Source organism: Myzus persicae, unplaced genomic scaffold (genome assembly GCF_001856785.1).
Source record: "Myzus persicae strain clone G006 unplaced genomic scaffold, MPER_G0061.0, whole genome shotgun sequence".
Classification (NCBI taxonomy): Eukaryota; Metazoa; Arthropoda; class Insecta; order Hemiptera; family Aphididae; genus Myzus; species Myzus persicae.
In genome coordinates this window covers 829,872-845,314 of record NW_019101886.1, presented here as the reverse complement: position 1 = coordinate 845,314, position 15,443 = coordinate 829,872, and the positions used below count along the sequence as shown (strand labels likewise).

The following is a 15,443-nucleotide window of genomic DNA, read 5'->3' as shown; positions in this document are numbered from 1 at the left end:
TTTCTGATTTATTTCCTTGTAAATTTAGCATACTCGGTGTGTTGTGCATTATACATATAAAAAAGATACAATATGTATGAACTTGACGAAAACATATTCAAAAATAAATCACCTATTGTATTTTCAAATGCACAATAGACCTGCCGATTTTTTACGGTTAGAGAAACGTATGACGCTGAAACATGATAGAAATTCAATATGAACCAAAAAGAGAAAGTGACGTACTGTACAACATACCAAAATACAACTTGTATGTTGTCAATTACAAAATAAAAAACCCTAAAGTGCTCAAACCACAAAACGCTGCAAACACAAGAATTAAATACATTGGTAGTCTTATATTGTGTTGCAAGTATAGTTTAGGAACACGGTTTATTATGTGCAGTGTACACAAAACCTTTTAATATACCAATTAAATTAGTAGACAAATGTTTTTAATTTACTTTAAATCATTTATAATCAAAGTCCGAAAATCATATAATTTATTATTACCATTATGGAAATATAATAGTATTTTTCTATATATTTTTTCAATATTTTTTTAGAAACTATTGTTTCAATCCCTGTATAACACTTTTATTAGATTTCCAATAATACAATCAAATTACAACCGCATTTATAGCTAGTGAAGGGAGAAATAATTTAAAATATTATTTGATCGAAAATGTATAAATTAGTATAATGTGTTAAGTGTACTAGACTCCCGCCAAATGTTTTCAAGTGAATAAATAATGTGGTTCAGAATTTTTTTATTTGGCAAATTTATTACCAAAATCTAAAAATAGAAATACGATTTTAAGAGTAAAAACATTTTGGAATAAACTTCTATATAATAAAAATAAACAACAGGAATTCTAAATTTTATAATTTAATTACACGTGACGAACGTGCTTAGCTTAATCATTAACAGTTACTCACCCCCCAGTTCTTTATGGAAAGGATGTGAAATTTTGGCAATAATTAAAAAACCATACCATAAAAAAAGAAAAATTGTATGATTTCGCATTTTACAATTGTGCAGTGATTCATTATAGTAGTGATTACCTAGTCAATTGGTATACTCTAAACACCAACAAACATTTCAGTTTTTAATTTGTTCAAAAAAATAAAAATACACAACAAAAAAATCAAACGAAATGCATTTGAGAAAATTACATAAATCTATTTTAAGATTAAATTAAATTAAATTATCTTATTTTTTTTATGCCAGATCAAAGAGTGTAAATATTATTTATATTAAATAAAATACGATGGTCAATATTTGACCACAAAGTCCTAACATATTTGCATCCATTATCAACTTACATATTTTTTAAACGTATGAGAATAAAATATACTTATTAACTGACCATAAAGATACCAATCATATTATTGTTAATGCATTAGAAATACTTATCTATTAAAATTAAAAAACACATTGAAAAAAAGTTATAGGGGTAGCTTTTGAAATCCTAACAAATTAAGCACAATAATATTATATTGAATATCATCAATTTACTGCCTCCGTAGGGGACAAAACATAATATTACCCGTTGTAACATGACCTTAACAAATAATGCTGATAAACCTTGACTCACACAAGTCGCACACATTCAATGTGTTATACAGGGTGTGCCATAATTACTTTGAAAAACGCCTATGCTTATTATTTTTAACTAGGTTAGTGGTTACACTAGACGAGTACAGTATTGGGCACATAGTATAATAAAGCATACCGAAATTAGTTATTTTTTTAAACTGTATAAATATCAAAAACATCAAAAATTTGTTTTTCAGTAATAATTACAACAACATGATTAACTAATTACATTTACCCAAATTAAGCAAAAAAAATAATATGCATGATATTGCATAGGTACTTACATATAATAACAATTTAAATTGAAAGTTAATTTGTGTATTAGGTATTACAGGTATATCTACTTGGATTTGAGTATTTTCTTTAATTAAATAATTATATAAAGTCCATAATAATAATGTTAAAAACATTCAATGTATTAACTTGTAGGTAGGTATTGTTAAATTGTATATTGTAGTTACGTCTTATTCAAAAACCTCATAACAACCAGTTGGTATTTTATAAGATTACAAAAAAATAGTGTTTTGATCCGTCGTGTATAATCAAAACCTTCCACCATGTACAATGTATAATATACTTGATGGGTAAAAATTCTTCATTTCACAAACAAATAAACAAAAAATAAATATTAAATATAACGCATAATATAATAAACGTCTCCAATTGAATGTTCCATAATACAATAGAGGGCCTATTTTATTTGAATACAAATGTATTACATAAATACATAATATTCGGTTTTCTTTCTAAAATCATCGCTTATATTTACGCATCGTTTCATTAATATAGAGTTACCTAGTTAGAAAACTCTTTATGAATAAAAAAGTATACCTAATATTATATTATATTAATTTCCATATCCAACTACACTACACAATGTTTATAATATTGAGTTTGTCCACTTTATTGGTTGTAAACTCTTCATATTTTACCGGCCTATAGTTTTTTTTTTTAAAACATTATCATGTTTAATGATATGATTTTCAGACCAACTCAGATGAGTCTGTTGCTGCACATTACACGGCCAAATTCGTTATACAGTATATGTTTTCGATTTAATCCGTTACATCCTCATTACCAATCCAATGAAACACTGGAGCTGCGCCTTTACCTTGGTGATGATTTTTTTTTTATCAATCCCTGTGTTTATCCAAACGAACCGCGCATAGTCTATATCCTTAACTGTACCTAATAGGTGATCAAATGTTTCACAAACGTATTGAGGAATATCTCGTTTTCATTTTCATTTTACTGACATCGATTTCTCTACAATTAATACAACTTATTTATATAATAATATTATGGCAATCGTCACGGTCTAATAATAATAACGATAAAAATACAAAATGGTGTCAATTTTTTTTACTTGTACCCCTTTCGATCCTAACAGCACTACTTCAGCATCTGGATTTTTTCATTTGAGTTTTATTTTTCTTTTGTTCTGCTAGTCACGTCATGTCACTATAATAGTTCTCAAGAGTTTCATTTTAAATATAAGTCTATGTCATGGTTCAAATAAAAAAATAACACTAAGAAAGAGAAATATTTTAGGTAGGTACTTATTAAAAACATCAATTCATAAAAAAAAAATAAGCCACTATAATGCGTATTACGAAAATAGTTCATAAAATTATAAATTCGATACTCTCCAAAAACTATACTATACATATATCACAATATAGTCAAAACGAGTGTAATGTGTCCAATATTTAATCGACTAAGGCGCAGTAGAATAAAAATTTAATAGCCAAACTGCATTTTTTTTACCTACTCTATTATACTATAAAATAATAAACATTACATAGGTATTGTAATTAACAAAAAATACTAATTCCTTTTTTAATTGTGATCGTCACAATATTATAGAGATAATTGATCACTATATAAATGATGTACTTATAATACAATTAAGAAACTATTGATTATCCAATTGGTTGATTAACTGATTTAGTTTGTTATTTTAATCACAATATTTTTTACTTCAATTATTTATTTGTAGAATAATAATACTACTATAGCTTATTTTTTTGCTGTAAATATTATTATTCAGTTACAAACTCATGAAATCACCTACATTTTTATATGTATTCAAATATTTTTCAATACGAACAGTTGTATAAAAAATTATTGTATGATAGGTGTTAAAAATTATATTCAAATAAACGATAAGCAAGTACGCCACCATGGTGTAGATCTAAACATACATTTTCACAGTCTACAACTGACATCTGACTCAAATTCATTCAGTAAATCGTACAATACATAATATTTACCACATATATAATCTTAAACCATTTTTTATAGTAAATTGGACCATTTTTTAAAATAAGAACCCTGTAAAGTATTAAAAGGACATCACATGCAACCGGTTAATATTCTTAATCTAACATTTTAAATATACCTAAAACATTATGCTATAATTTACATATAGAACCATTCAATTAAGTTATTACATCAAAATTATTAACTCGAAAAACTTTTTTTTTTCAATCCTTGAGTTGTCATTAATTATAATTACGAGTTCAACATTGTACAATAGTAAATAATTCTCAGCGCTTGTTAATATTATTATTAAGTAGGTAGATATATCGTTTTTATTAGAATCATAAGCTCATAACTAATAATTATCATGATAATACTAATATGTTTTAAGTAAAAAATAAAGAAGAAGTGGAAACTGGTAGTTAAGTGGCTTAAAAATAAAAAATAACCATAACAAATAAACAAAATATGTATAGACAAGTTTAGTTAAGCTAGTTTCTACTTAAGATTTTTAACAGCTTTAGTAAATTATTTTAAACTCTTTTAAATAAGTGTTAATGAATTTATTTTATGTTTAAATATAAAAAATATTTTGAATGAAAAAATAATGAGTTGTATTTTAATTAACTTTATATAGGTACTTACATTCTCATACATAAAACCCAAATCTAATATTATTTTAGCTGAATATGTATTTTAAACTGTAGTTGGAGTTTAACCTCAAAAAACCATAATATTTAAATCAAAGTTTTATAAAGGTTGATTTTTAATAATTATTGTCGATTAGCAGTTTTTAGTATCATTATTTTCTATCTGGTTCTTTTGATTAATTCTGTGGATAGCTAGAGCACCACGAATTATTCCACCATTTCCGGCATTACCTACCATTTCATATCACTTGTATTAATTTTAAAATATATGCGCTTAATTAAATATATTGGTTCAACATTCGATCAATATTCATTAAAATATTTAAATGAATAATCAGATTCAGCATTTTTAAATGAAACTATATAATATTATGTCATAACTCAAAACAGATAGTTAACTTAAATAGCCACTATGTTAGGTACATAATATGATAAAAAAAAAACATAAATATTATAAAATGGATTTTAAATATAGAAAATTTAAAAGATTTTATAGCGAGTAAAAATACCTAAATCAAGTCTTCTTGCATCATTATTGGTAATCTTCAGTTATAAAATCATCATCCTGTTTAGAGGGAGAATAGAGTAAATCGTGTTGAATCGATCAATCATCATGGAAAACGTATACAGCTATATGAGTATTAATTACCTATATAAAGCCTACTACCGGATAAATACGAACATTTTCATATTAGTCAACTGGAATCCCAAATAACATCAATATGTAAGTTAATTTAACAAATACCTACAGTATAAGTGTTTTAAAATTATTTCAAATCTATTTATTTTAAATTACGTTAGTTAAGCAAACACTTGTTATATGTAAAACCACCTTAAGAAATTTCAATTTTGTTCACCAACTAGGTACTGTTAGGAAAAATGCAATGCATATTACCTAGGACACATTATAATAAAGTGGTTCAACTAAATTCAATGAAAATAGATAAAGTATGGCTATTGTTCATTCCTTGTCAACTTAATTAAAGTTTTTATTTAAAAAAATTATTTTAAGTGCTCACGTAAAATTATGTATTATATGAAAATAAATAGGTATCTAATTTTATTTTTAGTATAAATTACAATGCAAAATAAATAAAATATATTTACAGGGATGGAAAGGCTAGTGGAGTAATTCAAATTAAAAAAACTGGTATACATTTAGCGAAGCTTTTAAACTGTAATTTAAACTAGTAAGCGCACTATTATATATTTTTTATACATATTATGGTAACACTAATTTGTCCCTTAAATAATAAGGACTTTTTTTGTATTCTATTTTTATTAAATAAAAATAACAACATTTAAGAATTTATAACTCAAATTAATAATATTTTATTCATATTTTCTGGAATTTAAAATAGGCAGATGCGTATTAACTAATTTCTAAATTATCAAATATAATTATGCGTAATACTACAAGTATAGTCTATAATCTATACCTCTACAGCACACACAAAAAAAAAATGTCTAAGTACTTAAAGGTTATATTAGTTTTGTTATTGCATTAAATACCCTTAAAGTCGTTTGAGTATTATCAGGGAACGACAATATGACATATAATATTCAACTGTTTTAAATGATTAATTAGTTTTGTGTCAAACACTACATAGCCCATATGGTAGCCCAATGGTGGTGGCCGTCTAGCAGGGAAAGGATATATTATGAACATCTGCTCACCAACGTGGAGTGATGAAAAAAAACCGACAAAAACATACAGAACCTATAGATATTTTCATCTTTTACGGTCACGTTAATTTCTATCGCTGACAGCTGAACTTCCTAAGTCCGCAACAACGAGTTTTGTACAAAGTAGGGTTGGAGTGTAGTATTTTGATCATTATTTATACATGGAAGTGTATTGATGTTCATTGACTGGTATTTGTATTTTTTCATATTTTTTTTTTTATTTTTTATTTTTGTTCACGCCATGCATTGTCATAATTCCAACAATAATGAACAAAATATACTGAATGACAACATTTAAAGCCACCTCGTACATTTTCAAATACCATAGAATAATAAGAAAATATAATTTATGTATGGGCCCCCATCTATTAAATTACATAGATCTCGGCGAATCTCTCTATGCCCCTAAGAAAAGTCCTTGAATCGCCCTTCCCCAAAATTAACTTCCATAGTAAAAAGTACATACATCAAATATTTACATGGATTAGATTCTACATCAAAATTATATTTAAGCTTAAAATTATGTGGTACCTATGTACTCGTTATAAATTTAACTAAACAACGTATTCCAAAAATATTTCAATAATAAAACATTTATAAAACTATAGATAACTGAAAAAGGGCAATGTTTTAACAAATATTTTAGAAACTATAGAAGATTACCTGGCGTCACATTAAATTTTATTTATAGTTACACTCGTAGTAACAACATAAAACAAAATTTACTACTATTATTGTAAAATTAAACATAATCGTATTTTAGATTAGTAATCGATGAATAAATTCACTCTATAAGTCAAAATGTTGCTCGCCTACATCAACTGAAATATTATTATATTGTTCATTGTTCAAGACGATATATCAACAACAATATGAAATTGAGAAGCCTTTTCGAATATCAGGAATTAATTTTAAACTATGTTTACCATTACACATGGGGCATCTGTATGCTAGCAGTGTCAAGAAGTTTAGATAAAAATCATTCACCCTATTGTCAATGTCTTAACAATAGCATCCCTTAAACTCCCTAGACTACTATAAATCCTCTTTTACAAACGCGTTTAGATATTTCGATAAAGAATACCATATGCAGCTGCATTGGCTTTTCACAATGAAAATAAAAATAAAACCATATCGTAAAAATTAATATTTCTTTCAAAATAACAATATACGTGTTTCCGTCTGAGTACTGAACTGAGACTGAAGTAAGGCTTATGTTAATTTTACGATTGGACATGGACACGTCGTCATATAAAAACAAATATTTTGCATTCATTAGATCTATATTACTTATTCCTAATATAGTATGTATCTATACTATCTACATACTTATTCCTAATATAGTATATATCTATACTATCTACTTGAAACATTTTTATACACAACTATTTACAAGTACTGTATCCACTCAGACCGGCGGATATATTGCATTCATATGACCACGATGATTTGATATTTCCAAGTATAATTTATTTCAATGAAAATTCGTAAAATAATTGGAAAATTGGAAAAAAAAATGTATGCTACACGTCTTATCCCATTAAGAAGCACAGAAGTGTTTTTGACCTTTACTAGAACCTTTATGCTATACATAGTTTTTATTCAGAACAAGCACCTGCATTATTAATTTACCTGTTCACTTATCATAATTCTATTTAAATTTCCAGGTTAGAATAAATGGATCAATAAATAAGCGCTGATTTATATAATTTATATAATGTGTAAATATGACATATGCACATAGCATTAACATAATGCTATGATTGTATTTTCTCTATTTATTCTTATTTTATGGTAATTATTATATTACAAATTATCAGGTTCGATTTATGTATGTTATCATAAACATACTTACATACTTTGACTAACAACATACATATATACCTGGTTAAATGATGATATATTTTATATAATTGTGTCTGTTAACTACTATAAAGCCAATCAATCATTCAATCCCAATAATATACGTATAATTAATTTTTTTATAACTACAAATATTATCATATTTAATGCATAATTGATAATCATTTTTTCATCATAAAAAAACATAAAACCGTAAACCAATCCAGATGTACCTATATTACATAAATAAATTGTTATCATCCTATTTCAACATAAATAAATAAATAGTTCTCGAATAAACTTTGGTATAATAATTTAAAGAAAAAATAGAATTAGAATTTTGAGTTCTGTTAAGGCTTCCTGATAAACAGATATTGCTACCATCCAGATTTTTTTTACTCTATATACTTTTAAGACACAATTTAATATATAGTCTGACATTCATCTTCAGTTTTTAAATTAAGGTATAGATACTGAAGAAGTAATAGTAATACATAGGTAACCAGTCATCATGGGTTTTTTAACTAAACATATTATGGTCGAAGAGCTGTCGCACGAGGTAATAAATAAACGCTGCCTTGTCACTATCGACGATGCTGCTGTAGTAAAAAAACTATCCAGATGATTATCCTATTGTCAAAATAATATTGAATTTTTCGATGAGAAGTCAATGTCAGGTAAAGTTAGTAATGTCTTAGATTTATCATTTTACCGAACATGTTTGATGCTCAGTAGTGGGGCAGTGAAATAGGCGATTTTAATATAAAATGCTCACCCTGTATTTGATATAGATACCATATTACACTAATATCAAGTAATAAATATTATGTATTAGTATTGTATAATGTGTGTATAGGTACATAATACCATGTCATGATACTAATATACAATATTATTACTTATTATTGCACAGATATTACTTCAAATCTTAATTTTTACATCAGTAGGTGCATCAAAATATTTGAGTACGATTCAACTAGGCACCTAACGAATGTATTTACTAATTAATCATATCAATTCAAAATATTATAATATTGCCAAAGTGAGTGCCTGCATTACTTATAACCATAACTCATAAGAAATAATGTAATTATGTCGGCTCCTGATGAAAACATACTTTCACTTCCAACACCATAAAAACTCACTTTTCATCTAGCTTTTCACACTTGTTGATACTCGAATATAATATACGTATTCCTACATAGATATTATAGTATTTTAAGTATTTAGATATATTTTACGTCCGTTCTAGATTCAAGTTTTTTTCAACAATATTGGACGGTTGTTCTATTCATTATTGTAATCAATATTATAAACAGTTTTTTTTTCACTTCTATCTTTACCACTCACGTGTTAAGTTGTATACTTCAATTATACATATTTTTAACATTATGTATGTTTCCAGTCAAACAAAATTACTGAGACATACTGGACCTATCGACAAGTTTAGATCTACTCCAGTTTTATTTTCACACAATCTAAATAGGTACATGTGAATCGTCAAGTAGATAAATTCTAAATTTTCATTCTCTACGGCACTTTACAATAATTTTTAAAAACCATTATTACAAGTCCTACTTTCTCCACTTCAAATCTAATATTTATAAGTAATTCATCATCGCGAAAATCAGTCAGCCGTTACCATTAGGCCGGTCGGGTTTTCCGATACCTACTTTCAAATAAAAACCACTTAAATTGTACACCTTAAATCCGTGTACGTCGGATCTAAAAAAAAAACCAACGGGAAATCAGATATGTACCATAACGGCCAATACCCTACCGTGTTTCCAAAGACTGCGACGATGATACGACGGTAAACGGTCGACATAAGGATATCGTTTTCGACTAACCGTTTCGGTCTGCGGAGTAAGTGATAGATACTCAAGGGCACACACACATACAGTAGGTACCTACATACCAAAATAAAAGATAATATTTAAATGAAGTTTTCACGATATCAGTTAGAAAAAATAATAAACTTTCATCGGAAGTAGCAGTGCCGAAGTTTGCTCTAGTTTTTCTCGAGCAGCAATAAGAAATTATCGGCGTCTATTAGGCGCCAGCCGGTCTACACCCAAAATATCGTAATCGTGACGCCTACACAGTATCAGTTAGCCGTTACCACAAACAACGAAGAGCTTGTTGGATATAGTCACGTATTGCGGTTTTTGTGAGCCTCGTCCATGACCTAAAGTCCTAGACACGATATTGACGCGTAGGGTCTTACTTAAATGACATAACGACCCGCGGGTCACGACTAAATGCTAATAATAATTAATATTGCGCACGTTCTAACATGCAATTCGGGTTCATGTATTAGGTACTCACTGTTGAAGTATAGTATCTTCCTGGTGGAGCCGAGTCTGCGGATGGGCGACTTGAACGCCGACGCGTCCGCTTCGTCGAAGCCACCGATCAATTCCTCGGCGCACAGCATCTCGACGATGGACCGAATGGCGACGCCGGGCGGTGACCGTTAAATTACGAGACGAGCGGTGGGTAACCGTAGGTAGGTTTCGCAGTGTCAAAACTGTAAACGTCGTCGGCACTCAACAACCGCGCTCGTTTATCGACTAGCCACCGCCACAGCAGCAGCCGCCTCGATCGACGTCGTCGGGATCTTCGCAATAACCGTCGCGAAACGCATAGCTCGAAAAACCGCGAAAAACACGATTACGCGGGCAACAGGTGTGCTGCAGTTAAACAAAATACAATAACGGCAACGAAGAAAATATGTAATAATATGGAAAAAAAAACACTTCGTCGTCGTACCGCGTTCGTTTGCCGACCCCGACGACCACCGGGCTTCTGTGTAATAATAATAATAATAATAATAATATAACGTGCTGCTGTCTCGTTTACCTGCGACGCGTCGTGCAGCGTATTGCACACACATGGACCGAAAAAAAATCAACTGCCGATCGACGAACACCTGCACACCGTTGTACACGCGACACTACACTTTGTTCGGTAGGCGTGTGAAATATTTAGACGACGATAACAGCAACTACAACAACAACGGCGACGGAAAAACGATTTAAAAGGAAGAAAAACACGCAACGGACGACGCGATAAAACCAGTTGACCTGGACGGACGCCGTGCGGGCTCTGCGCCGTCGTCGGTCGTGTCGATGCGTGGTTACCGCGGTGTTGTCGGCGCCGCGGACCGTGCGGGGAGCGGGCCCGCCGTAGTCGGGGAGACTGGACCGCGCAAACGGAGCAGCGCCATCTGTCGTCGGCGGCGGAGGTTTACCTGCCTCGCTTCGGTTAAAAAATCGTTTGTATCTTTATAATTTATATCATTATAATATGCATTATATTTTAACCCGTCGGGCGACTTGCAACGACGAAATTTTTTTCAGTCGTGTTTCCTCATTATTATTATTATTGTTATTAAACTGCACTCGCGTATTATCTGTCGTATAACCGATACGCAGTAGTACCAGCTACAATGTAATGCACTCGGGAACGGTTAAAAACGCGGCCGAGACCGAAACGATTTTTTTTTACCGTGTAGGTAAGTATAATAATATTATTACGTATCGTTGCAAATCTGGTCCACCACGCGACGACGAGAACAAAACAAATATCTGGCCCGCGAATGCGAACAGCGTACACGCGCGCATTATAATTTTGTATAATACGCATACCGAAAAAATAACACGGTGTAACGGGATCGAAAAATATAATATAATAATATTATTATAATACACTGCATAAGACCTCGGGATTCGTAAATAACATATAATGTGGTACTGAATATACTCGTGCAAAAACCATCTGGTCCATATTTTATTGTAAGTGCCTACTCGGAGAACAACGAGGTTTGACGAGCACGCGTGTACCTATATATTACACACGCGTAGGTATAACTATTCAAACATTATAATATATTGTGTGAAAACGAATCCGTCGACTCTACTTGCGATGAAAGCGTGTATAATTCAATTAAAATTGATCCGCGTTTGGTTCTTGATATAGTTTTAAATTTTAACAGTAAGCCATACACTTGAGACCAAAAATAAATACCCGTAGAATAATCCGCTTTAAGTGTGTGTAAGTGTGTAACCATACTAAATATGTATATTATAATGGTGTTTGTTCAGCGTTTTATAAAATATTTTAAGTATTTTAAACGCACTTATTTTTTATGTGTTTAAACGTTATATATTTTAACGCAGCTTGAATCTTTGAAAAACACGAATAAATTACAAATAAAATCGAATAAAATTCTGCCCGTGTAAATAACATCATCTATGTAATATACAGACAATATGCTGCTTTACTTTAACCAGCCATTCCCCTCTCTCTTTCCCTCGCTCTCCTCCCCTTAGATACTTAAATGCAAATAATTAGAAACGTCTGTTGTATACTTGTATTATATATTATTCGGTTAACTAAATTATTCGAATGCACTATAAACAATTGTGTTTACATTGGTCGATTGATCAAGGAATACGAATTTCATTACATCCAGATACAACAAACGTTAATTTATCTGCAACGTTGCCATAATAGGTATGCTATAACTGAATAAATGTGAAGGAAATTAATTGCCAAGTATTTTTTTTTTTCAAACACATAATTATTATTGCCTTTAATTAATATAAGCTATCTGTATAATTTAACTATGCATATACCTATGCAACAGTTGTCAATATCTTGAATTTAGGTTTTAAATTAAATTACTTAGGTATTACATAGGTACTATATTATAATTTATAATCTTAAATTTTACAACGGTAACTGTTTTATTTTATTTTTTATCAACACAATATTACTGGTGGATGACTTTTGCACCACAAATCACACTATGTGTCATTACGATAGAAAAATAAACGATAAAATAACGTTATAACTTATAATAATCAAAATAACCATTGTATAATGCATTACAACATTAGTAATACAAAAGAAAAACAAACTCTGTTTGACTAACTGCTTTAAATGAAAATTCGAAGAACGAATATGTAAGAAAACAAAACAAACAATTAAAACATAGGTAGGTACTAATTATAATCCATGACCTGTTGATGTAGGATATATTATTACATAAACATATAATAATAATATATATTAAATAAAAACAATAATTAATACAACTTAGAGACTTATAGAAAAATATAAAACCGATTAATTTATATGAATTTTCAACATATAATAGAACACTTTTTACCGTGAAAAAAATAATTTAGTATGGGTAACTTAAAATATCCTGTATTAAAAAAAAAAAAAGCAAAAGCTTGATTACACGCCAAGACTAAGTTTATATTGTAGATACCTGGTATAATCTAAAATAAGGGGATATCAAGTAGGTTATGGTCAACATGGGAAAAATCCCCGACTTCATTCAGCCAAAGAGGTTGTAAAAATCAAATGTTAAGCCTTTAAACTGTGAAAAAATCCTAAAGTTATTATTTGGATTGGATAAAATAGGTATCAGCTATTATTGTTTTTCATATTAGGTATTCATATAATTATTTCTATTATTTACTGTCGTATTGTCGTATTGTCGTTTAGTGTCATCGTTTAAGTCAATAAATAATTTTATAATTTATTAAGTATATGTCAAAATATTATGAAAAACGTATTATACTCTACCTATGTTTATATACAAACAAGGACAATTATAATTTTATAACACAATACTGATGAATGCACCGTAATTCGTTGTTCGTACTCAGTAATGGACGACGGACATCATCAAATTACAATAATAATTTATCTTCAACTGAACAACTCGGACTCGTATTGTTATTTGTTATATTATGATAGTTTAATGTAATAATAAAATAACATGGTTTAAGATTACGACACGTGTAGAAAGAAGATTAACATATTTGTGTAATATATAAAATATTATAGATATGCAAATTAGTTTGTAATTACAAATCTTATACTATTAAAATGTGTTCATATATGCAGACATATAAAGGCATAATACTATGGATATAATATGTAATTTATAAGTATTTTTATATTAATTAGATACAGTATTTACAGTTTATATTTTAATAATGTTAATACATTTAACACAATCTACATAAAATGGAAAATTCACACTTGTGTTTACTTTTTGGGTGATATTGAAGTAAAAATCAAAATAGGTAATACCCGTTGTGAACCTAACCCAAAGTGAAAACGGTTGGTTTGTTTTTTCATATTGTATATTATTATAACTCCTGGAAAACTCGAGGTCAAGGATCATTCACCTGTAGCACCAAACCTATACTTTACGCTATGAATAGTAGTAATTCATACAAAAGTTATGTACATAAATGTATAATATTATCCATGTTATAGTTATCAACATTGTAGTAGAATTGTCAACATACTATCGTCGTTGAAATAGTCAACAGTTTGTCCAAAAACTGAAATTTATTCACTGTTAATTTATGTACACATCTACATAATAAATTACATAATTATATTTTCACGAGTTACAGTTCATTTTTTTTTATTACAGCCACAGCTATTTAAAAAAAAATTATACACTAACAAATTTATCTTAATTAACAGATGAATAATTCTAAAATACGCATAGTTGTACTGAGTACATTATAATATTGAAAATAAAAATAATGATTAAATCAATTATTAAAATTTTGTCATTAAAATGTTAACTGTGTAGCAACTAGTTAAATTTATTCAACAGTACAAATAGGTAAATACCTACATTTGTTATTTTAATTTTCTGTCCTTGGGTTTGACGTTCGACGGATGCTTAACTTAGGGTCCACGTCTTAAAAATAAAAGGAAAACATTTAATTCCAGATTCCACCTGTTCTGGCCATTTTTCTGACCCAACCTATCCACAAGCAATTAACTCTAAATTCGTAACGCTACTATAACCAAATCAGTGACGTCCTATAGTATATAAATACCGCAGAGCTCTGCCAAGCCTTAAAAGCTATGAACAATTTTGGATTCCTCAGTCAATTTTCTTTTGTCAAATAGTCCCAACTCCTTGGTTCAGAATTTCATCAATCCCTTAGACATTTTTTATGAGACGCAAAAGTACAATAATTCTACCAGTATCACTTATGCCACAAAGGGCTGTAGTCCCATCGATTCTGTCAATTTTAATTTGTAAATGTAGGAGGCTCAACATCGAGTTACTGTTTTTCATACCAAAAAAATTGAGAACTGAGTGTACTTTAGTATTGTAGATGTAAGGGAATACATAAAATTTCGAACACAAAATACAAATCTTAATTTCATCAATCGCTGTCAGTATGAAATGGCCACTATATTGATAATATAATATAATATATAAGTTTTATTGGGTTTTATTGCATAGCTAATTTTTTTTTTTTAATCAGCTAAAAATAATATCGAGTGAATATTATATTAGGTAGGCTACTATCTATAGTTATTACTTCGTTTTTAAATAATTAAGCCAAATTTTAATGTATTGTTTGATT

At 29.2% G+C, this 15,443-nt stretch overlaps 1 protein-coding gene across 1 annotated transcript in view; it reads right to left on the bottom strand.

The window, feature by feature from the left end:
* Positions 1 to 11,145, bottom strand: part of LOC111030664 (SLIT-ROBO Rho GTPase-activating protein 1-like) — a 47,687-nt gene extending 36,542 nt beyond the window's left edge. Inside the window, exon 1 of the mRNA XM_022310287.1 lies at positions 10,348 to 11,145. Within this exon, the coding sequence (XP_022165979.1) occupies positions 10,348 to 10,456 (109 nt within the window). The 5' untranslated portion in view covers positions 10,457 to 11,145. The remainder of the gene's footprint in view (positions 1 to 10,347) is intronic.
* Between the last annotated feature and the right edge of the window lie 4,298 nt (positions 11,146 to 15,443).